Here is a 23,726-nt window from a genome sequence, read left to right as displayed (position 1 = left end):
TGATAATTGACGATAAAGGTAATAAAGACGATACCATGATTATCTTATTGCCCACAATCTTAATATTGTTGGACAACGATAAGATAAAAGATAACGATTGATAAGGTAGGTATAAGATATAATTTATCTTTTAGAAAAAAAAAGGTTTTATCAAAATAAAATGAAAAGATGCTATGCGGGAAAAAAAATAAAAAACTAAGAAATTTTTTAAATGAATTTATCCTAAAAAAAAAATTGAAGAAGTAGCCAACTTTTGTTTCTCTAGGCTTCCATGGATGATGCTGATTATAAGGTTGACTCGTACCACTTTCACAGATCAGGAGAAACATATCTGTAGCAGGCAAACGAGCCACGGCCTCAGACGACGAATAAAAGAGAAACGAACACACGCCCACCATAAAAAAATATTTACACATAATTTAATTTAATTTTCTAACGCATTTTTAGTGGGCTCCTCCTCCCTAAACCCTTCATCAATCCCGGGGGCACTCCCTGTTCTGTTCCGGTCCGTTCTCACGAGTTGCTTATCCTCTTGCGAAAGCCCTCTTCTTCGAACCATCCATATCAGGTCTTCGTCTACGGCGGGCATCTTCTTCTTCTTCTCGTTCTCATGGCTCTTAGCGGCAGAGTTGGAGCATCATGGCCTGCTCTCAACTTCTGCAACCCGGTCCCTTCGGCTCCCCACGTTTCTACCCTGCCCATGCCGTCTAAGTCGAGGGATGTGATGGCGTTGGTCGCCGCTGCGACCGGCGGCGGGTTGGGGTCGTCGAGAGGAGGAGCCGGGCTGTTGGAGCGCCCCACCTTCGACCAGTCCCAGTTCGACCCCCTCCCCGAAGCCCAAGAAGGTAAACAAAATTTCCTCGTCGATTAAACCATTCACTGGGTCTATCTGCCCTAAAACACTGTTCTTTTGTGTCCGCAGGTGGAGACATAGGCAGGCTTGCGTCGAGGAAAGGCCTGGGAAGCGGAGACAGCTACAAAGTTCTGCTCATTGATGATCCACGCCACACGGAGAAGCTAGGTATGCGTACCATCATCTATATCTGGATGCCACTTCTTCCTCTCAAGGGCTAAGACCGCCGGGGTGAGACGATGAGTTGCGCCCAAAATATGATTTTTGACATTGATCTGTATCCCCAAATTGCCTCCGTTTTGGTTCCTCGAATTCTGAAGCTTCTTCCTCGACAATTTTGCAGTGGAAAATGTTCTGCCACAAGTCGTGCCATCCGTTACAGCCGACGGTGCGAGACAACTATTTCGCGAGTCTCGGCAACTGGGTGTCGCAGTGGTTATTGTTACTGTTAAGGTATCCATCCTTACGTTAAGCATTAAGGAAGAAAGAGATCTTTGCCTTGTGATTCTGACATGCTGATGCCATGTGATGGAGCAGGAGCACGCGGAGTTCTACGCGCAGATGATGGTACGCCGTGGGTTGCGTTCCGCGATAGAACCCGATTCCAACCTGGAAGCATGAGGAACAATAACGCATCTTCGCTGGAGTTCTGTCGAGCATAAGGCGTTCAATTTTGTCAGAGCGGAGTCATTTAATCACTTTATTATTTTTTTACTAGTTTTTGATGCATGACAAACTTCTTTATCGTTGAAATCCGAGAATGCATGTTATGTAATGCTTGAATGGAAGGTAGTTCATCCAATAATCGACCTGAAGCACCCTTTTAAGTGCAATCGTCACTGTAGCATCTCTCTCTTAGCTTTGTCGATCGGAGATAACTGATGCGTATGAGAAGACTCGAGCACCTGCTGGTTCTCTCCAGATAAATATCAACACCTAAAACTTGAAGCGTCCATCCTGTTCGATAGGGAACCGTCAACATCACAAGACTGCTGCTAGCTATACACTGCTGTGATATGTTCATGGTTCATAGATTTCCAAATAGTGCTATAATACACTGCTAAGTTAGTTCAAAAGTTGGCCAGAACCTATAACCCAGACGATAACTGGTGGTGATTGAGATCTTGAGCTGAAAACACACATGGAAGCGTTGCATGTGATCTACAGTTTCCAATCGATGGGAGAAAGGCCGAGTTTCTCCAGTGCCCGATTTGTCTCAGAAAAATGCCTGTAACATGAAGAACTTACCGTCAGAGAAGAAAATTCAAGTTGTATACCGAGCAGCTACCAACTAAATTCATCTCATATGCATATTAACAGGATAGCCTGAGCTATAATGCTCACACCCGAGACAAGTATCTTTTACTGTATGCATAAAGGAACTTCGTTAACATCGGTCATTAACCTAGGAAACAACCTGCATCCGAAGAACCCTCTGTTAGCAGAAAGGCCAGAAGGATGAGCAGCCCTCAAGATGCGATGTTTTGACCCATCAATCAGTCTGCAACAAGCAACGTAATAACCATAATTCAAATGGAAGTGCAGCATCAACAGCTAATTTTTGCATGTCATATCCAATAATCCAAGACTGTTTCTTTGTTGTTGTTTGGCAATGCTGTCCAATTTTTAATCGTTTTAACCAGAAGGCATAAACCAGGTCAAACCACACTAGACCAAGCAAAATATATACGTATACAAGCCCAGCAAATTGGAATAAAAAGAATATACCTTGATTTTTCTTGAGCAGAATTTCCCCACAGAAGGAAAACAACTCCTGATTTCTTCTGTGATATTGTTCGAATGATAGCATCAGTAAATGGCTCCCACCCCTTTTTGGCATGTGAATTAGCTTGATGATCCCTAACTGATAAGGGAAATATGTTAAATTAATATATATATATATATATATATATATATATATATATATATATATATATATTTGGACAAGCTAAAGCAACCTCCAAGCATTTTTGTTGGACTAAATAGTACCATTTGCCTAGTTATCAGTAATCTAATAAACTACGGTTCGCTAGTAATGAAATTGAAGCCAAGGATTAGGAAAAAAAAACATAAATGCCTTTTATGGTAACATTTCATTATTGCCTATTAGGAGTCACTGAGTTGCGACCAGTCCAAATTCTTCTACCAACAAACCCTTCGCTTAAAACAGAAAGGCAAAGAGCAGAACCAAAATTGCACTATTAAGCATACTCCAGAACAGCTATTGTTGACATGGTTGAGTTAACCTTTATCCAATCCAACAATTAGCTTATATATATCACAGATAACCTCACCAAAGCAAGTTAATTTCTTTAACCATTTAGGAAGAGATGCTGGATATTTAATAGCCACAACCAGTACCAAATTGCAAGAAGATAATAACTCCATAAAATTTCTACTTCACGTCATCCGTCGCTAGATTAATGTAACATATTCCACAAACTAGCAGCACAGAAAAACAATAAATAATCAGTCAAGATGCTAACAGAGGAAGAAAACATACCAGTGAGGACAGCATTGAGCAAAAGAACACCCTACATTAATATCCAACATCAGTTCAAAAGACAAAAACAAGCAAATAAGCAGAATCAGTTAATTTTGGATATCCAATATCAATCATGAAACACGAGATTTCAGATACTAGAATGTTTTAATTCAATATTGTGAAAATTAAAATTTTTATGTCAAAAGAAATCACTTGTTACTATTATTTCATGAAACATCAGTTAAGAAAGTTGTTAATCAACAAAATAAATTCCAAAATGATGATAATAATATACTTTTTATACAGAAATTATTGGAAAAAAATTCTTCAGATGATATAATCAGTAGTCCAACTATATTATCAACTCTTTTTCCAACAATACTAGAGGAGATTGAATAAAATTTACAAAAAAGATAGAGAAATATAAGAAAAAGGCAACATAAACCTCTTTAGAGGTACTGAGCGATGCACGTTAAGTTAGTCATGCCATAAAAGATGGTTTATCTTGTCCCTCGAGGCTAGATCTGCATTTAATATCTCCCATCTAACAAAAGCATGATTGGTGATAACTTGGTTGATACCATTAAAAATTATCAATTCAGCATGAGTAAAAAAGACTTAAAAGAAGAAGATTGCTCTGAGTCCTTGAGATGTGTTATTTATGATTCACACTTAAGAAGCAACAGATCATTGACTTAAAATATATTCACATGTGCAAAATGCCTTTCTCAAAATATGAGAACAGCATATTATGCAACAAATGGCATGATATATGTCTAAACAATTCTGTGATATTGTCTACCTGTACAGCCCATCTTTCCAGATTTCCGTGCAATGGCACAGAATGCCCCAGATCTTCTTTAAGTTCCTTAAAAATGTTGACTAGGCTGGAAGGAATCTTGACCCCACCTGGTACCGAGAAAGCAAGACCCATGGCTTGACCATGTCCATGATATGGATCCTGTACGATAAGTATCTATTGTCTTCAATTCGAAAGATATGAAGAAAATGGCAAGATAGATTCATGAATTACCAGATTATATGCATCACAGAAGAGAAATTTTAGATAAGTGGGAAGAGGAATTCAAAGTAACTATGGGACAGACATACTGACATCAAATATGCAGAAGGTAGCATTCAAGTTTATGCTTGGATAAAAGAAAGTATTCTCAATATAGGAGTTGATAAATTTCCTTCATTATTCTTCACAACTAAAGTCTTGCTGAATTTTGTTATCTGTCAAGCAGGCTTTGAAATCCATTTTTTTCTGCTTGCCCCTGTCCATCTAATATTGGCACAATAATGAGCTAAATTAACATGAGATTTGAGATATCCTGGGATATTTATGGTATTCAGCATGTCTTACTGTAACCATGACAGAAACCGAAAGAGCTTAAGTATAATCTAGTGTTCTATCATTATTCTTATTAAATGGAGATGGCATGGAATGTCCAATCTAGAACACTAGATATATCCAAAAATGTGGCTTCAAGTAGAAAATTAGAAATTACAAGTAAAAGAACAAGATCTAAGTTACACTTTCTAAAAGTGATTGTCTGGAATAGATAAAGAGAAGTTATCATGCAGGAGAATGTAAAGGACTGTAATGTATGGCAAAAGCTTGCACCTAGAAAATCCTAATACCTTTCTCTAGAGCAAACTATGTAAAAATTCTATGACAACAGGACACACTGACATTTCTGAACTAACAAAATGCATCATCGAACCGGCTCCCTTCTCCAAAGGAGCGCACAAAAAACATCCTTTTTAAAGAAAAGTGAGAGAGTCATTGCAAATACCAATGGCGAGATGCAAAGGGGAAATATACCTGTCCGATGATCACAACCTTCACTTGATCAAAGGGTGTCAAATGGAGAGCATTAAATACAAGGTATGGCGGAGGGTAGATCGGAACACTCCCTCGCGTCTCCCGCTCCACAAACCTACAAAGATTTTTAGCGTACGGTTTCTGAAGCTCCCCTGGGAGAGCCTCCAACCAGCTTTCCTCCACCAAAAGTTCCTCCAGCTTCACATAATCCATCCCTTCGGCTGGCATTGCCCATACAATCAGCCACCACTCGTGGAACAAACCAAAAGGAGCTGTAAACCCTAACAAAGTTCCGAGTACCTTTGGCCTTCTCGACTCTTTCTCTGCTGATCCGGAGGTTTCGCTTCGAACGCGCAAGGGCCTTGTTGATCTCGATCCGCTGCTTCTGCTCTGGGGTGAGGACGGAGGCAGCAGCGGACTCCGGCGCGGGGTCGCGGCGGGCGGGGGAGGCCTTACGGAGTGGGGAGACAGGGGAATGGGGGATTAGGGCGTCGGGGGGTTCGGAGGGAGAGAGGGGGCGGAGCCGCTTCGCGGGATGGAAGAGCTCGTCAAGGTTTTTGGCGGACGAAGCCATATTTTGCCCTTCTCCTTTGTCTCCCATTCTTTCTTTTGGTTGGGTGCGTCGGCGCGGCCAATTATAGACGACGATGCCCGTCAGACGTCGTTTTGGCGGGAGGTGGGCAACGTTGCCTCCCGTGCCGTTCTAGGGATTTGAATTGGACGTATATATTAATTATAAATCAACTCGATCATTCGCGGAAAAGGTAAACCGAGCTCGAGTCCAGATTGAGCCACATTTAATCCACCTATATATATATATATATATATATATATATATATATATATATATATATATATATATATCACGCTTTACCTGGAACGGCCGCGCTCGAGTTGCCGCTGCCTGCTGCCGTGTTCGTCCCCGGGGTCACGCCGGCAGGCTCGATTCGAGCCTCCTTCTCTAGGATTTCTGGTTTCTCCTTCGAGGTCGTCCGCGAGCTATCGAAGGAAACTTGTATGGTTGTTCTTTTTTTTCCCCCTTAGACGGAGATTATAGGGTTTCGAGCGATCCGGTAAAGCCGCCGGAGAGAATTGTGGATCGATTGCAGGTGGTCTGGGAGTCTTCAATCAACTGAAGTCCTTCAAGCATTCGCCAGTCCTGCAATCTGTTATCGTGGCTGTCCAGGTTCGATTCATTTGTTTCTTTTGTAGAATGTCGTCGTTCCCTATGTGGCTAGTGTTACCATCGATTGAATTGTCTTGATTTACATGACGAGGAAAGTTGCTATATATTCATCAGGCATGTTATAATGCCCTACTCTCATCTTGTGAAAACTTATTTAGCAAGATTCTCCCTTTTATGTCAGAGGTTGATGTTGAAATTTTTGTTTGAACAGCCACAGAAAGTGAAGTTTCAGCTGAGATTGGGACAAAGTGAGCCCATATATGATGCAATCAAGATTGTTCAAAATTCTTCATCATGGCCAATCATCCTTTATCGTGCCTGTAAACGTACAGTAGAAGGTAATATGTCACATTTGATTACCAAATATAGATTTTTTGAAGTTCTTTCTTGTTCTTTCACGTATGACTTGCATAGGCGTGCTATGTCTTTTATGTTACTTTGCACAGTGAGACAAACTTTGATTCTCCTAAGATGAAAGGAATGTTTTCCTTGAAATCTCATATTCTTATGATATAATCAGTTAGTTAAATTATTTGTTGTTTGTTATATAAGTGCATGGATGCATCAAATTCCATTTCTTTTTAATGAAGTGTTCGTTGTCTTTATTCGTTTAGTTGATTTTGCTGATTTGATGGCGATCTATAAGGATTTACAAGTTAGACAAATATAGTTTCCAACAGGTTGCTTTTCTTTTTTTATTTTTTCAAGCATTTCTTTTCCTTTTGCGGTTCAGATCATGAATATTGTTCTTATATTATAAGTAAATTCTTAATGATCAATCAGGCCATTGTCTCTAGGATCTTAGAATCCAATGGTATTGATCTTGGGATCTGAATCAAAGTTACCCAAACAATGCCGGGGCACATTGTTGGAATAATACCAGGGTAGCTTCTATAGACCAATGAAATGCGACATTCCCTACATGATAAAACTCCATCCTATCTGTGCCCTGCATGTGGTTCAATTAATATTTTGGGATTTCGTATATTAGAATCACATATCTGTTGCTGATTAACGCTTGTGCACAAAAGCAATCTCTGTTTTTCTGTGGGATCTTTGAGAGTAAAAAAATTTTGGCTTCTGAAGTTGAGTAGATTAACACTTTGGTGAGAAAATTTATATACTGCCGGAACAATAGTTGTACGTGGATTTTGAGATTTAGTCCTTGTATTACTGTCCTAGGACATCACTTTTTTTTTACTTCCGTTCATACTTATATTCTTCGTTTGTATCTTCGATATTTGATATTTGTTTATAATATGATGTGATGGGCCAATGAACCGATAGGTTAACTTTCTTGTGTCAGGCCATTGAGGAAACTGGTGACAGGTTACAAGAAATCATTCTCATACTTAGAGGTGGCATATCTCTGTTCGTGTTGTCATGCACTTAGTTAATTTTGTCTAAATCGTACGACATCCTTGCATGTCCATCCGTAAAAGTCAATCTTCCCGAAACCTCATATAGTCCCTTAGGACCTACAAAAGAGAAAATGGGTTAAAGAAAACGTCTCATTCGGGATCCACAAGCAATCATTTTAGTAAATATTTTATAGCCAATGCAAATTATAAACAAACTTCACAATCTCTGAATGGTCGCACAACAAAGGGTCCAAAATGGTCCACTACAGATCAAGATCTCCTACAAGTATCCACATTGTTAGGAATAAGTCGACATTAAGAGGGGGGGTGAATTAGTGCAGCGATAAAAATTACGTCGGTTCGAAATCTCTCGTTTGACTAAAATCGATTTCGGAAAGTTACTTAAAATTAAAAGCGTACTGAAGAGCATAGTGAATGTAAAGTAAATACGTTTGTAGTAAAGGTAAATTGCACAAATAGAAATGCAAATCAAGTTTATAGTGGTTCGGTCATCGTGACCTACATCCACTCCGTCGATTCCTTTTCTGTCGAGGCCACCGGCATCCACTATCGATCTTCCTTCAATAGGCGAAGACCAACCACCTTTTACAGCTTTTTTTCCTTTTACCGTGTTTAGGAGATAGCTCTTACACCCCCACTTACTCATCTCTTAAACTATTCTAACACTTAGATTGTTGAGAGGAGTTCACACAAGATTACAGTAGTGTTTCTTTCTTTTTTGACTCTTAATTCTTGTGTATGTTAACCAAAGATGAGATGGGTATTTATAAGCCTCAAGTTGATTCAAACTTGGAGCCTAAAAATGTCTCATCCCGGGTTTCTCGAGTCCTGGTGGTACCACCGCTTGGGAGATTGTGTTTGGGCAGTATCATCGCCTAGACTGGCGGTACCACCTGTTGGGTCACTGTTTGGGTTTTTCATTGGGCCCAACATAGTCTATATATGGGCCCAATTAGCCCCTAATTGGGTTGGCCTAATTTCAATCCCAATTATGTGCTAACTATGAAATTTAAGATATTTACTAAGCTAAACAAGTCTGTAAGTCTAGGTTTCTTCCGGCGAGCTTCTGATGATCTTCCGGCGAACTTCCGACGATCTCTCGGCAATGTTCCAGCGGACTTCCGACAAGCTCCTGGACTTCACGACGATCTTCTTGGCGAGTTCCTACAGGCTCCTGGACTTCTCGATCAATTCCGGCAGAACTTCCGACGAACTCTTGAACTCCCAACAAAATCATGTTTTTGACTCCGAGACTTTATTTTGCTTTATGTCTTGCTATCATAGTTAATCATGCACACATAAAATCTATTTCGATATAGATAATTATTACAAAGCAAATCAAGTGTTGTTCGGCATGTCATTGGTTTATCAGCACTTTGTCCGAATCTTCGGCGCATCATCCTCTCTTGCGGCCTATTGCCCAATCAACCAGTTGACCTCCGCAACTCCGATTTACTTAGCGTAATTTTCACTCTTCTTGGCCCGATGCCCGAACTCATGGCTCGAAGCCTTCTGTCGATACATCGATCGATCCTTCGGCTTGACGTCTAATCTTCTGACATGTTTTTCTCCGACCCAACGTGATTCTTCCTGCTTTAATTGTCTCTCCCTGATCGAAGCATCCCGCGTCACTCAAAATGCAGATCAAATCATAAACACTATCAATTGATTTTATCATCAAAATCTGATATTCAATAATCTCCCCCTTTTTGATGATGATAACCAATTGATGATAGAGTTTAAACAAACTCCTATCAATATGTCATATTGATAGAACTTTTGGATTTAAAAATCCAAGCAACATGTTATCGTATAATTATGCATAACATCATACTTCTCCCCCTTTGTCATCAACAAAAAGGAGAAGTGCAACTTTCAAGTGTTTGAGATATAAGTTTTACAACATTGCATAATAATCATAATCTCAAGTTTTATCATCATTACTTGTAAGTTAGCAAATTTAGCAAGTGCTACATCATATTAGAACATGCAAGCTAGCAGATTTTATATCACTTTACAACATGTATAACCACCAAATCATCATTAACTTTAAAGATGTGTAAGATTGTAAATTTTGCAAGCTTACATTTTCGCTTCTCTTTTGAGATGAGCAAGCTAGCAAGTTTTGCTCTCTTTGCGATGTGCAAGCTAACAAGTTTTAGCTTTTTCTTCCGTATATCATTGTGCAAGCTAGCAGATTTTATCTCCCCCTTTGTCATTGTCAAAAAGAAAGGAAGAATACATTTTGTAATTCTTTTTCCCTTTACATCTCATTCTTATGCATGATACTAAGACATTAAATTTTTTAAATATTAATCATTTATTTTCTCTCCTTTTCCATCAATTTTCAAATCATCACATAAAGAATAACAAAAAAAATTAATTTGGTGATAAGTTATACTTCATCGAAACGAGGGAGTATCAAAACATGGAAGAAAAATCAATTTGTGTATACAATGTTCCAAACATCAAAGCACATCATCTCAAGTTGTGAGGAAAAAATAATCAAGGAAACATTATGATTCATTTGGACAAATATTTTTTTAATAAAATGTAAGAAATCATTCGAGAATAAAAAGTGAGTGATCTTGATTCACATAAGGAAAATATCAAGTTTTGATTTCGAGAATTCAATATCATGATTTTAATAATGCTTCCGTTTAATATATAGCAAGTAGAATCATAGGAGATCAAATAGTAAAAGATATTCAAAAAAAATTTGAAGTCATGAATTTCAAAAGAGATGTTCTCTTTATTAAATGACAAAAAGAGACATAAGAGATCAAATGATATAATATCTTGATTCAGGTAAAAGAAATCTCAAGTTATAATTCTTAAAAAAATCAAGATAAAAGCTCATTCAAATTCAAATCGTCAACGTAAAATCACTTTTAAGAGATTCAAAAAATAACAAACATACATTCATTGATATCCTTTTTTAAAGATCGATAAAGTAGGGATTGAGAACTTCTTTAAGAAAAATATTTTCCTTCCCCCTTTTTTTATTTGATTTATTTCACACAAGAATGCCCAAGTTTTTTGTGTCGAGTCAAAGCATGCATCATCGTTTAAGATCTAAAAATAAATTTTATCATCATGACAAAAAATATAACACATTAAACATAAGGCTTCTTTAAACAAACGATTTGGTTTATCATTTTGATTCCAATGATAATATATATATATATATATATATATATATATATATATATATATATATATATATATATATATATATATATATATATTATGTGTTTCATTTTATGTGATTGATTTCATATTAGTATGTTCAAGTTTTTCATATGAAAACCATATATCATAATTTAAAATCGAAAGAGCAAATCTCATCATGAAAATCATCAAGATCAATAAACCATAAATTACCCAAAAATCATTAATACTTCAAATCATCATGCATAATTAAATATAAAATCGTCAAGATACTTATATTATTTCATATAAGCATGCCTTTTTCATTTATGCCAAATCAAAATATGCATCATTTTTAAAACCGAAAAAACAACTTTCATTACGGTAAAAACCGAGAAGCCATAAATTACAATAGTCATCGTGCATAATTTCGAAATATAAACTCATTAAATATGATCATTATGCATTATTAAATCATTAAGTATGATTTCATTAAACATGAAGCATTTTTAATCACATTAAGAAATCATCAATTTAGATACACATTCATGCTTCTTAAATACATACATAAGGTTAATCTTACTAGGTCTACAAGCATTAGATTAATATTTTATTCACTTATCATAAAACATATAATTTTTATGATCATTTTTCTCAAAATAAAATGAAGCATGATATAATCTTTTTGTAATTTATAATTTTTATTTTTTACTAACTAATTTAAAAATAACTCATGAAAAAGATCAAGTAATTTCGAAATAAGGCAAAGGGGTTTTGGTTACCTCATTGACGAAAGCCATTAAGGCGTAGTTTGCCACATCGCTTTTGTTGATTTTCTCTTCGTCTTCGGATGAGCTCGATTCGTCCCAAAGTGCTTCCTTCTTCTTGCATTCATAGCAAATAGTTGCGTTCTTTTTAAGTTTATTTTTTTCTTCAATTCTTGCTTTATGAACTTTTAAATTTCATAGTAAGGAGTTCAAGTTCACCATCACTTGAGCTTTTGCTCGAGTGGTCTTCAATTGTTCTAAGTCTAAAATCCTTCCTATTCTTTAGAAAGTTATTCTCAAGTTTATTTTGTGCCACATTGGTCATTTCGTAGGTCATCAAAGACTCGATAAGTTCTTCGATCAAAAAAGTATTTAAATCTTTGGCCTCATGAATGGCCGTTACTTTAGGATCCTAAGTTTTAGAAAGAGATCGTAAAATTTTGTTCATAAGTTCAAGGTTTGAAAAACTTTTACCAAGAGCTTTTAGACTATTGATGACATCCGTAAAACGAGTGTACATGTCTCCAATAGTCTCGCTTGGTTCCATTCGAAACAACTCAAAATCATGCATCAAAATATTAATCTTCGAATATTTAACTCTACTAGTGCCTTCGTGTGTGATTTCAAGAGTGTGCCAAATATCGAAAGTTGTTTCGCAAGTAGAAACCCAATTGAATTCATTTTTGTCTAAGGTGCAAAATAAGATATTAATAGCCTTTGCATTTAAAGAGAAAGTCTTCTTCTCCAACTCATTCCAATCGTTCATTGGAAGAGAAGACTTTTGAAAATCAAATTCGACTATATTCCATAAATCGAGATTCAACGAAAGCAAGAAAACTCTCATTCGAGTTTTCTAATATATGCATTCCGTCCCATTGAACATGGGAGGATGAATGAGAGAGTGACCCTCTTGAAAGGCGAAAAGAGCTATTTCTCTTGGGTGTTAAACCAAATGAGAAAAACGTGGCTCTGATATCAACTGTTAGGAATGAGTCGGCACAAGAAGGGGGGGGGGGGGGTGTGTGGGTGGGTGGGTGAATTAGTGCAGCTGTAAAAATTATGTCGGTTCGAAATCTCTCGTTCAATTAAAGCCGATTTCGGAAAGACACTTAAAATTGAAGGCATACGGAAGAGCATAGTGGATGTAAAGCAAGTAAGTTTGCAGTAAAGGTAAATTACATAAATAGAAATGCAAACCGAGATTATAGTGGTTCGGTCGTCGTGACCTACATCCACTCCATCGATTCCTCTTCCGTCGAGGCCACTAGCATCCATTTTTGGTTTTCCTTCAATAGGCGAAGACCAAACACCTTTTACAGCTATTTCTCCTTTTACCGGGTTTAGGAGATAACCCTTACACCCACACATACTCTTCTCTTAAATTATTCTAACACTTAGATTTTTGAGATGAGTTCACACAAGATTATAGCAGTGTTTCTTTATTTTTCACTCTCAATTCTTGTGTACGTTAACCAGGGATGAGAGGGGTATTTATAGGCCTCAAGTTGATTCAAACTTGGAGCCTAAAAATATATGTCTCATCCCGGGTTTCCCGGGTCCTGGCGGTACCACCGCTTGTAGCACTAACATTGTTTGGCGGTACCATTGCTTGGGAGACAGTGTTTGGGCGATACCACCACCCAGTTTGGCAGTACCATTGCTTGGGAGAATGTGTCTGGGCGATACCACCTGTTGGGTCACTGTTTGGGCCTTTCATTAGGCCCAACACAATCCATGCATGGGCCCAACTTACCCCTAATTGGGTTGGCCCAATTCCAATCCCAATTATGTGCTAACTACGAAATTTAAGACATTTACTAAGTTAAACAAGTCCGTAAGTCTAGGTTTCTTCCGGCGATCTTCCGGCGAACTTCTGACGATCTCTTGGCAATGTTCCAACGGACTCATGGCAAGCTCCTGGACTTCACGATCAATTTCGTCAGAACTTCTGACGAATGTCCGGACTTTCGACGAACTCTCGAACTCCCAACGAAATCGCGTTCTTGACTCCGGGACTTTATTTTTCTTTTTGCCTTGCTATCGTAGTTAATCCTGCACACATAAAATCTACTTCGATCTAGACAATTATTACAAAGCAAATCAAGTGTTGTCCGGCATGTCATTGGTTTATCAACACTTCAACCAAATCTTTGGTGCATCGTACTCTCTTGCGGCCTATTGCCCAATCGGCCAGTTGACCTCCGCAACTCTGATTTACTTGGTACAATTTTCGCTCTTCTTGGCCCGATGCCCGAAGCATTCTGCCGATACGTCGACCAATCCTTCGGCTCGACGTTCAATCTTCTGACATGTTTTTCTCCAGCCCAACATGATTCTTCCTGCTTTAATTGTCTCTCCCTGATCGAAGCATCTTGCGTTACTCAAAACGCAGATCAAATCACAAATACTATCAATTGGTTTCATCATCAAAATCTGAGATTTAACACACATGACACAACCTTTATTTACAAACTGAAAACGACTACTAAACCTAACTAAAATGGGGTTGTTAAGCCTTCGACCGTCCCTTTACATGTTGTGCAAAGCATGAACAAACCAAAAGACATGGACATATATAAACATTACATCAAACACCCCATTTACAATTTTGTCTATGATATTCTCCCCCACTTATTTCTTCGACGTTCTCGTCAAAGCCTTTACCGACGCTATAACTCTTCGCCTTTGTTGAGTCTTTAATCTTCTGCTCCAGCTGTAATGTGCCTCTTAGCTCTTAACTGCTATTGTTGAGTAGTCAAACTTTTAATCTGTCATGCTGCTTCAAATCACCAATGATTCTGACTTTGGTGCGGGGTTGGATGAGTTGTGTTGATCATTATTGTGGTTCCTACGGATCCTTCAAATAAAGGAAAAGACCATCCTTAGTATGTGCCAGTCTCTCAAATGCCTCATGTCACTTGAACAGGATGGATGCATGTTGGAGCATCGCCTCGCAAACTTTTTAAGTTTTTGGGTCCTTCATCCACAAAATTTGCCCATCAACTATTTTTTCACTTAGTTGTCACTTCCAAATAGGTTCGCATTACTTCCGCTTTCGATTGGTATTCTGTTGGAAAATGAAGCTGATAATCTACTCTCAGTAGCACTGATCACCATTGGTGAGGATTTGATAAATATTATCTTCCAATAGGTTTTTTCGAAGGGTCTTTGAACTTATGCAAAGCTTATCTATTGGATAGATAAGAGAATTGAGGTACTCGATTTTGTCCATTCTCTTAAGAGTTGAGAAGACAAAGGTTACTTGACTTCGTCTGCCTTCTTGAGAGTTGTACTCAATGCATCAAACTGGTTACTAGTCTTCACTCACTCTTTGCTCACATTTCTGAAGCACTCGAAGTGTTTACACTCCATACTTTGAGTTAGCTATGTGATTCACCTTTTCAATATTATCGAACTTCTAGAATGTAGGAAGTTTTCACCTTAACTTGGAGCAATTCTCTAGTAGTTTTGGTTATCTCTATGATTATACTATCTTCTCCATCATCTTTGTCGCCTACTCCTCCGAGTCGCACATGAACAACACCGTACTGCCTACTTCGTTCCATAGTTGAGCACTCTTGCATCAACCCGAAGTCCTCTACTTTTTGCTATCTTGATGAGAAGCTCGTTGATACCGGTCTTACGAAGTTCCCTGGCCTCTACCCTTTAGCTATGTCTCAATGCTTGGAGTTTGCCTCTGTATTCTCCACCTCCTCGGCCCCTTTCATGACTAAGCGCTCTCCCTTTATGAGAGCAGGGGGTCGATGACTTCACGGAAGTCCCGCCTCTACGGTACCATGATGTTGTCATGCCTATGACCCTACTATTTGTCGCCTCGTATTTGCGTCTCATTCTTCGCGATCAATAGATTTGCCTCTATGACTACTGGATCGACTACAGCGGATCCGATGGCGAGCTTCGTTGCGCCATCGAGAGCTTATGCGACATGGATCTTTTTTTTTTTTTTGAACGGATTGCCTTGAAGTGGATTTTTCATATTGTATGTTGGAATATTGATGGATGTGGAACGGAAAATGTTTAACAGGGTGGGCATCGAGGAGGCTTCTACTGATATATGTGGCGTTGAGCAGATCAGGTGGAGGAAGAGGTTGGTGTTCTCTTGATCCTGATTCTGATGCAACTGCTCGTTAATCGAATCAATTCATCGATCGTTGACATTACCTCTCTGTTTTGCGGGTTGGGATGGATTATGTGCAGTTCAAATTTATGATTCCTATTTATTGTTTGATTTGTCTCCTTGCAACTGAAGTTGGAGGTTTCTAGGAATTCGTGGTTAATAGAATAAAATTTTCTTGTCTAATGACGACATGTTGTGTTGACATGAAAAGAAAATTTGGGTAGAAAATTGAGGTTCAATTGAAATGGCTATTAATGTAGAATTAGTGGATCACATGGAAAGCTGGACTGGAGTTTAAGGTGTTGGATCATTAAATATTTTGTTTTTCTACAGTCCCTATTAGCATACATATCTGAAGAACTTGAGGAATTTTCCATCACCAACATGTTTGTTTCAACTTTGCTGGCTGACCCACATACTTGTTTGAGGCATGTTTAAGTGGATTGACTATATATATATATATATAGAGAGAGAGAGAGAGAGAGAGAGAGAGAGAGAGAGAGTTTAGGCCTTCTGTTGCGTTCAATTTTCATAGAAATCAAGATCATTTTGCTAACTAAGAGTCCATTGCATAATGCTAGAAAGTCGATAGAATATTAACATAGTTTGATAAATCTTATTTATATAAAAGATATTTTCACTTAAGTATGATTTTTAGATCATTTTACATAAATTTAAAAGAATTTATATCTTTTTCTCTCATGTTTTATAGAAATCCTATAGAGTATCTTCTCTAGACACCCTAGAGAGAAACTTAGAAACATAAAAAAATATTTCTCATATTTTGCTTTTTCCTCGCTAAGATCCCAAATATACATGAGATATATATAGAAAAATCAAATCATAATCAAAGAGAACTCATTTTTTTACTAGAATTCCTTATCACACTAAGATATTCACTCCAAGAATTTCAAGTACTTGTTAATCTCAACAATCGCTCTCTATTAAATGAGAGGGAAGAGTAGATTTTCAAAACTAAAACAAATCACAAAAATAAACAATTAAATGATATATTAAAAAGTTGATATAAGATTAACGTAGCACAATAAATTCTACTTATTAAATTCTTCATAATGTCAAATAAATTCTCTGCAGTAACACTTAGAAATTCATGAGATATTTATAGAAAAATTAAACTATAATTATTAAGATTTTTTTTTTCATGAAAAATTATATGTTGTATAGAATTTTTTATCCCGATCGATTAAAATACTTGACAATCTCAATAAATTTAAAAGGTAAAGATGTTTTATTATTAAGATGTTGATAGTACGAGCCAAATATTATCCACAACGTCGACAAAAAAGCACATCATGTTCATCTTCTTCTCTTCTTTTTTCTTTTTCCTTCTGGAGATGTTGATAGGACGAGTCAAATATTATCCACCACCTCGTCAAACACACATCATGTTTCTGTGCATCTTCTTTTTTTTACTGTTGTCAAGCTCTCTAATTTAGGCTTCCATTCTTGTCAACAGATAATAACATGATGTTTCTGATACAGTAATACATTACATGTATAAGCACCTTCTTATGTATCGTAGATTCTTTGATATTTGCTTTAGAAAATTCCTTATATTCTCATGATCGTTTTTTTAAAAAGTTTTCTCAATAATAGGATTTAAATCTTTGAGAAAAATGTAAGGATGAGTATTATGAATGTTCATTGATTTCATTTGTGTAAAAATGACTCCCAAGATCAAATCATGGTTTATGGCTTAGCAAAGGAAATGATCTACCTCAACAAACAGTTATTATAACCTTAGATTTTGAGTTGGTTTGCAGAAAGTTTACCAAGTTATACTCAAATATAATTAAGTTATGATCAATCCTAGAATCTATTAAAAAAATCTTTAATTTTGATAATTAATTATCATAAAAATATTTTTTTTATAAAAAATTATTATTATTATTATTATTATTATTTTAAAATTATTTTCTAATGATTGTATGAAAATTTGGATTGGCTTAGTGGAAGTTTACAAAGTTATACTTGAAATTGAACTAAGTTACGATTAGAATTTATTAAAAAAAATTAATTTTAATAATTAATCATTATAAAATTTTATAAAAATAATATTAATCGTCTTAGAATCATGATTATGTAGTTTAGTAGAAGTTTAAGTTGGCTTAGTAGAAGTTGACTAAGTTACACTCGAAATCGAAACGAGATATACTCTATTAGAGAATATATTCAAAAAAAAATCTAATTTTGATAATTACTTATCATAAATTTTTTATTTAAAAATAGTGATAATCATCTTAGAATCATGCCTTAGTGGTTTTCTAGAAGTATGAGTTGGTTTAGTATAATTCGATAAAGTTACACTTGATCACATTATCGATTCAAAAAATTTTAAATTTTGATAATAATCATCATAAATTATTAAAAATAAAAATTTTAATCAATCTAGGATTTATGTTCTAGTTATTTTATTAAAATTTGGATTAGTTTAGTGTCAGTTTCACTCGAAATTAAACTAAGTTATACTTAAGTTATGCTTAATCATAAAACCTCATTGATTTTCTCAATATCAATTGAGTTGGTTCACAAATTTTTTTATTATTTATAAGAAAACATGTAAAAATAAATATGCGGGGTGCAAACCAGTAAAAAGTTAATAGTAATTTTTTTTTCCAGTAAAATATCTTTATATATATATATATATATATATATATATAGAACTAAAAATTTGTGATTGGTGTGTGAGAGATCTAAAAATATGCTTTTGTTGGGAATAGTCTTTGAGCTGCATGCAAGCTTCTGTTGTTTCACTCCACCAAAACCCCTCTCTTCCATTTCCTCACAAACACATCCGTGAGAACAGTCTTCGACCGCAACGACGCCTTCAGCAGCTCCGAACCCTATCCATGTCGGGATCAGCATGTAGTAAGTGATTGGTGTGTGAGAGATCAGTACGTATAGCATGGCGGAGCAAATGATGGATGGATGGATTGATTACCTCTTTCTTCCCCACCTCTACCTTCCACTCGCTCAGGGACTTGAGGTCCGTAACGTGGAACCTGTTGAGGAGAGTGACGGCGGAGATGGTGGACATGGGCATGACGGCCAAGTTGTCCATCACCATGTACGTGAGCACCCCCTTGACGTAACCCCCACCCGCAGCTTCCATGGCCGCCACCTGCTTGCCCTTCACGTCCCTCCTGCCCGGCACGAACCTCATCTCGGTCGTCATCTCCTTCTCGCACGACGGACATGGCGTCCCGTAGACGTCGGTCACGTGGCCGTAGTTCCCGTAGCAGCTGTTGTAGTTGTCGAAGTAGTAGTGGCTGGTGTCCGCGCCGGAGCAGCGGTAGTAGATCTTGGCGGTCTGGGGCGGAGAGGGGCTGCTGCTGCGCAGGATGTCGAAGGCGGGCGAGGAGGCGTCGGGGACGAAGACGGCGTCGCGGTCGTCGGCGGGGTGCACGAAGTAGCCGTCCTCGAGCTCGTGGAAGCTCTTGCAGAGCGTGGGGAGGCAGCCGGCCATGTGGTCCTCCGTGAGCAGGCGGGCGGCGTGGCCGAGGGGCACGCCGAGCAACCCGAAGAGGAAGTCGACGAAGTCCTTGCCGGCCTCGGCGTAGAGGACTTGGCCGGAGTTCTGGTGGACCAGGAGCTTCAGCTGAAGTAGCTTTTTGGGCGTCTGCAACGCCATGCCGCTGCTGATGATTGCAGAAGACCCAACTGAGGGTTTCTACTTATAAAGAAAGCATTGCCATGACTGTTTCCATCGTATAAACAAACATTACAAGGAGTTGGTACCCTACCGCGTAGTAGCATATCCGAAAGACGCAGAAGGAAGAATGCATACGTATGTTATTAGAATATCTGAAAGACTTGAACGAAGTCAAGTCTCTAAATAATATTCAACGTAGACGATGACGATCACCGCCTCACCATCATCGTTTCTTTCATCCATAGTGGTGCTAATTATTATTTAAAGGCAATAATAAATATGTGGAATCCGAAGCTCGATCGATATCATTGCGAGTAGATTGTTGTGGGTGTGGACGTGATGGAAAATGACTGGGTTTAGTCAATCTGGTGTTTCTCGTGTAAGGTGAGCACTTGTGCAGCTCGCTCGTTCGCTCGTTCGCTCGCTCGCTCGCTCGCTCGCTCTTATTTTCGATGTGATGTAAAACAATGCTTGGTCTGGAAGTAAATATGAAGATTATATCTTTCACACACTATGCGAGAAAGAGGAATGTGGATAATTTATAGGTGCTCCATCGACTTGGGAAGGATTATGTCAGGTTAACACCGTTTTCTTTGTTGGGCCATAGTTGACTAATAAAAATATTTGGAGGTTAATTTTCTATCAACACTTGTTGATGTTCTTTGACTCGATAGCTTGTAAGAGAAAAAAAGCCAAAAAATATTCAAAGTCGGGTAGGCAAAGAGAGAGAGAGAGAGAGAGAGAGAGAGAGAGAGAGAGAGAGTTTAGGCGCATAAAATATTCAAAGAAACCAAGATCATTTTGCCAACTAATAGTCTCATTGCATAATGCTAGAACTAAATAGAAATTTTGTTTGCTTGCTTGGGTAATTGAGATTCTTGAACTCTAATTTTAAAGGACTGGAGATGAATGAACCCAAGTCAAAAGCCTGCCTTGATAAATAAAATACCGCGGGATAGGTGAAATGACTGATAGGTACTCTTTTCCTGTCTATGCGACAACTCTAATCCCTCTGTAATAAATGAGTAGCTCAAACGTTTTGCATGATTTGATTTTATTTGGTAGATTCGGTTTATTTATTGGATAAGATATATATAATATAATTAATTAGATTTTGATGACATATATTAGTCAATAGAAAAAAAAAGTCTACTTAAAGTATGATTCCTTAGAAGATAATCTTGATGGGAGAAATTCTTCTAATTATTTATCCTAGACTTTTTGCTCTCGTCTATAAATAGATAGGACCTCTAGGGACTAAAGAAGAGGAGCGTGAAAGGATAAAAAGAGAGGAGAAGGATCTAATTTCTCTTTAAAGATTGATAACGATCTTGGATTTAAATATGGTGCCCTTGTAGACCAAATAGAGATATCTTTTCAATCGGTATATTATAGATTTTATGCTAACAATTGGTATCAGAGCCTAAGTTCTTGAGATCAAACATATTAGATCAATTATTTTTGTTTACAATGCATAATCCCTATTCTCCAACGATCGTGAACCAGTAATGGCCATCGTCGACCTTGCTGCGTACAGCCAGCAAATTCTGCTGCACTAGGCTACATGTGCGCCATAGCGACAGCACCACACCCATGCGGTGGTCCCAGGATGTCACGGACAAACTTCTATATAGGATGTTTGATGTAATGCTTCTGTATATCTGTGTCTTTTGGTATGTTCATGCTTTGTACAGCATGTAGAGGGACGACCGAAGGCTTAATAGTCTCATTTTAATTAGGTTGGTGATCGTTTTAGGCTTGTAAATAAAGGTTGTATCATGAGGACACGTGTGAGAGATTTTCGATCTATAATGGACCATTTTGACCCTTTGTTGTGCAACTGTTCAGAACTTGTAAAGTCTGTTTGTAATTTGCATTGTCTATGAAGTGTTTTCGGAGATGTTTGCTTGTGGATCCCGAATAAGGCGTTTTCTCTAACCCATTCTCTCTTTTGTGGGTCCTAAAGGACATGGGAGGCTTCGGGGACGCTGACCTTTGTGGACAGACATGCAAGGGTGCCGCACGACTTAGGTAAAACCAGCTAAGTCCATGACAGATGGTATCAGAGCGAGACAAGCACTCATAGAAACACTTAGTATGCAAACATGGGGGACCTAGCGAGGCTGCGTTAAGGGCAGTCAGCACACGCGTGACCGTTTGAGGGAAAATGAGCATGGAGATGTAGGGAAAAGGAGTTACTCGGAGGAGCGGGCATCTGACATTGGCATTCAGAGGAATGACCAACCCTTCGCGCAAGAGGCACCACGAGAACAAGCAAGCTTGGAAGAATGCGGAGCGCACAAAGGTTGGGATGACTGAGTTTGAGCTACGGCTCAACGTTGACAACTATACTTGATGGTGCTCAAGACAAGTGAGGCGCTTGGTAAAGGATGAGACCATGCAAGGTGGAATGTGTTGTTCAGCGACGGAAAGAGTTGTGCAAAGCTCACAGAGGTGAGGGGAATTGCTAACTCAAAGAATTTGGTACTCATGCATGGGCTTATATGCGGACGATGGAATGTACGCGGCCATCCCAAGGCAACTGAAACTCGGCGCCATGGAGCATTGAAACTTTCTCTTCGGCATGTGAAGGATACGTCCGTAGGAGGCTGAAGGGTGCAACGAGTTCAGCATGTTGCTAGGCCTTGAGTGGTGCAGCGGGGGCTATATTGACGTGGAGTCACAATCTAGCAAGTGCGTTTGCAGGAGGCAGAACAATGCACAGTTTGTTCAGCAGATCGGAGTAGTCCAAGGGGATGGTAGTCTCCGAAACGAAGAGAGATGTTGCTCCAACGGGACAGTTATCCAGGAGGGATAAATCCCGGCTCTCCAGAGGGAGAATCATGTGGGACGGACCTCACATGTTGAGAAGGAGTACCTCAACAAACAACAACTCCACGAAGCTCAATGGACCGAGCAAGCGGCGAGGAGTTGTTGCATGATCTCGCTCGAGAGAATGCATTGGTGGATGCATTGCGAGATCAAGTGGGGGAGCGACCCAAAGCAACTCAAATGAAGGCACACTTGGAGTAGATATGGAGATCGGACTTAAGGGAGGGATGACCCATGGAATGGTGGGCGTGAGGGTCACCATCGACTCAATGCAAAAACGAGGAGCGGAGCAACTTGGGTGTAACTTGGCGAAGTACCCAAGCCACATGAAGGGAGCCAACATAGAAGTTGGAACATGGAGCAAAGGCACAATGCTTTCCTTAAACAAAGGTCAAGGACATGAACTCTTATAGAGGCAGTTGGAGGAGAAGATTAAAGACTCAGCAAAGGCGAGGAGTTGTAGTGTCGACAAAGGCTTTGACGAGGACGTCGAAGGAATAAGTAGGGGAGAATGTCACGGACAAACTTCTAAATAGGATATTTGATGTAATACTTATGTATGTCCGTGTCTTTTGGTATATTCATGCTTTATACAGCATGAAGAGGGACAACCGAAGGCTTAATAGTCTCATTTTAGTTAGGTTGGTGGCCGCTTTAGGCTTGTAAATAAAGGTTGTGTCATGAGGACACGTGTGAGAGATTTTCGATCTGTAATGGACCATTTTGACCCTTTATTGTGCAACTGTTCAAAGCTTGTAAAGTTTGTTTGTAATTTACATTGTCTATGAAGTGTTTTCGGAGATGTTTGCTTGTGGATCCCGAATGAGGCGTTTTCTCTAACTCGTTCTCTCTTTTGTGGGTCCTAAGGGACGAGAGGCTTCGGAGAGGCTGACCTTTGCGGACGGACATGCAAGAGTACCGCACGACTTAGGCAAAACCAGTTAAGTCTGTGACAAGGAGGGCAGACAACCGCATCAGGCGGCAACCACGCGCGAGTAGGAACCGCCGCATCGACCGTGCGCGAGCAGAGGCAGCCCCGTGGCGGCAACGACCGCATGTGGGCAAAGGCAGCCCCACGACGACAGTGGCAGCGCCGAACATGCAGGCGGCGGCGGTTGCCCATAGTAAGGTTTTGGCAAAAATTATAATTTTACCATAGGGTTTCCCTTTGGTCAAATTACAATTTTACTCTTTTGTATTTATTAATATCCTTTAATTCTTTGACCGTTCTACCCTTTACAAATCTCATAATTTCAGTTTATATCCTATCAAATATGTATAGCTTTACCCTTATGAAATTGAGAATTTTTAATTTATATTCTTAATTATAAAATTGATAAATATGATTTATTATAATTATGATTGAATTTAATCATGATTATATTTTGAATATTTTATTAGATTTAATTTTAATTAAAAAATATTAATTATG

General features: G+C 38.5%; 3 protein-coding genes across 4 annotated transcripts; 1 reads left to right on the top strand and 2 right to left on the bottom strand.

Moving 5' to 3' along the window:
• Positions 1-460: 460 nt before the first annotated feature.
• On the top strand, positions 461-1,636 carry LOC103978232 (ATP-dependent Clp protease adapter protein CLPS2, chloroplastic-like). Its single transcript, XM_009393949.3, has 4 exons — positions 461-845; positions 923-1,021; positions 1,197-1,306; positions 1,391-1,636. Exons 1-4 carry the CDS (start codon positions 611-613, stop codon positions 1,472-1,474), a joined length of 528 nt encoding a protein of 175 aa, XP_009392224.2. The 5' UTR covers positions 461-610; the 3' UTR covers positions 1,475-1,636.
• Positions 1,637-1,695: 59 nt separating this feature from the next.
• Positions 1,696-6,169, bottom strand: LOC103978233 (uracil-DNA glycosylase, mitochondrial-like). 2 transcript variants are annotated; one of them, XR_010491352.1, is made up of 9 exons: positions 6,041-6,169; positions 5,467-5,869; positions 5,167-5,387; positions 4,141-4,299; positions 3,357-3,387; positions 2,582-2,717; positions 2,271-2,354; positions 1,942-2,081; positions 1,696-1,810 (listed from the first exon to the last, which is right to left on the bottom strand). XR_010491352.1 is itself a non-coding variant. In XM_009393950.3 (8 exons), the coding sequence occupies exons 2-8, from the start codon at positions 5,765-5,767 to the stop codon at positions 2,015-2,017; spliced, it is 999 nt and encodes a 332-aa protein (XP_009392225.2). In that variant the 5' UTR covers positions 5,768-5,869; positions 6,041-6,169; the 3' UTR covers positions 1,871-2,014. The 2 variants fall into 2 exon arrangements, 1 of the variants encoding a protein (XP_009392225.2); XM_009393950.3 differs by lacking the exon at positions 1,696-1,810 and having other exon boundaries at positions 1,871-2,081.
• A 10,807-nt stretch (positions 6,170-16,976) lies between these two features.
• On the bottom strand, positions 16,977-19,455 carry LOC135637103 (uncharacterized). Its single transcript, XM_065149506.1, has 2 exons — positions 18,752-19,455; positions 16,977-18,653 (listed from the first exon to the last, which is right to left on the bottom strand). The coding sequence occupies exons 1-2, from the start codon at positions 19,439-19,441 to the stop codon at positions 18,561-18,563; spliced, it is 783 nt and encodes a 260-aa protein (XP_065005578.1). The 5' UTR covers positions 19,442-19,455; the 3' UTR covers positions 16,977-18,560.
• Between the last annotated feature and the right edge of the window lie 4,271 nt (positions 19,456-23,726).

This window comes from Musa acuminata, chromosome BXJ1-3, assembly GCF_036884655.1.
Source record: "Musa acuminata AAA Group cultivar baxijiao chromosome BXJ1-3, Cavendish_Baxijiao_AAA, whole genome shotgun sequence".
In the NCBI taxonomy this organism is placed as follows: Eukaryota; Viridiplantae; Streptophyta; class Magnoliopsida; order Zingiberales; family Musaceae; genus Musa; species Musa acuminata.
The sequence above is the reverse complement of the archived record's forward strand: the minus strand, read 5'-3'. Positions and strand labels throughout refer to the sequence as shown.

Coding starts and splice junctions, on each gene's coding strand:
- LOC103978232 (XM_009393949.3), top strand. CDS start 611: ATGGCTCTTAGCGGCAGAGTTGGAGCATCATGGCCTGCTCTCAACTTC. Junction 846..922: donor CCTCCCCGAAGCCCAAGAAG/GTAAACAAAATT, acceptor TTGTGTCCGCAG/GTGGAGACATAGGCAGGCTT. Junction 1,307..1,390: donor TGGTTATTGTTACTGTTAAG/GTATCCATCCTT, acceptor GTGATGGAGCAG/GAGCACGCGGAGTTCTACGC.
- LOC103978233 (XM_009393950.3), bottom strand. CDS start 5,767: ATGGGAGACAAAGGAGAAGGGCAAAATATGGCTTCGTCCGCCAAAAAC. Junction 2,718..3,356: donor GCTCAATGCTGTCCTCACTG/GTATGTTTTCTT, acceptor TTCCCTTATCAG/TTAGGGATCATCAAGCTAAT. Junction 2,355..2,581: donor TCTGCTCAAGAAAAATCAAG/GTATATTCTTTT, acceptor TGCTTGTTGCAG/ACTGATTGATGGGTCAAAAC.
- LOC135637103 (XM_065149506.1), bottom strand. CDS start 19,441: ATGGCGTTGCAGACGCCCAAAAAGCTACTTCAGCTGAAGCTCCTGGTC. Junction 18,654..18,751: donor TAGAGGTGGGGAAGAAAGAG/GTAATCAATCCA, acceptor CGACATGGATAG/GGTTCGGAGCTGCTGAAGGC.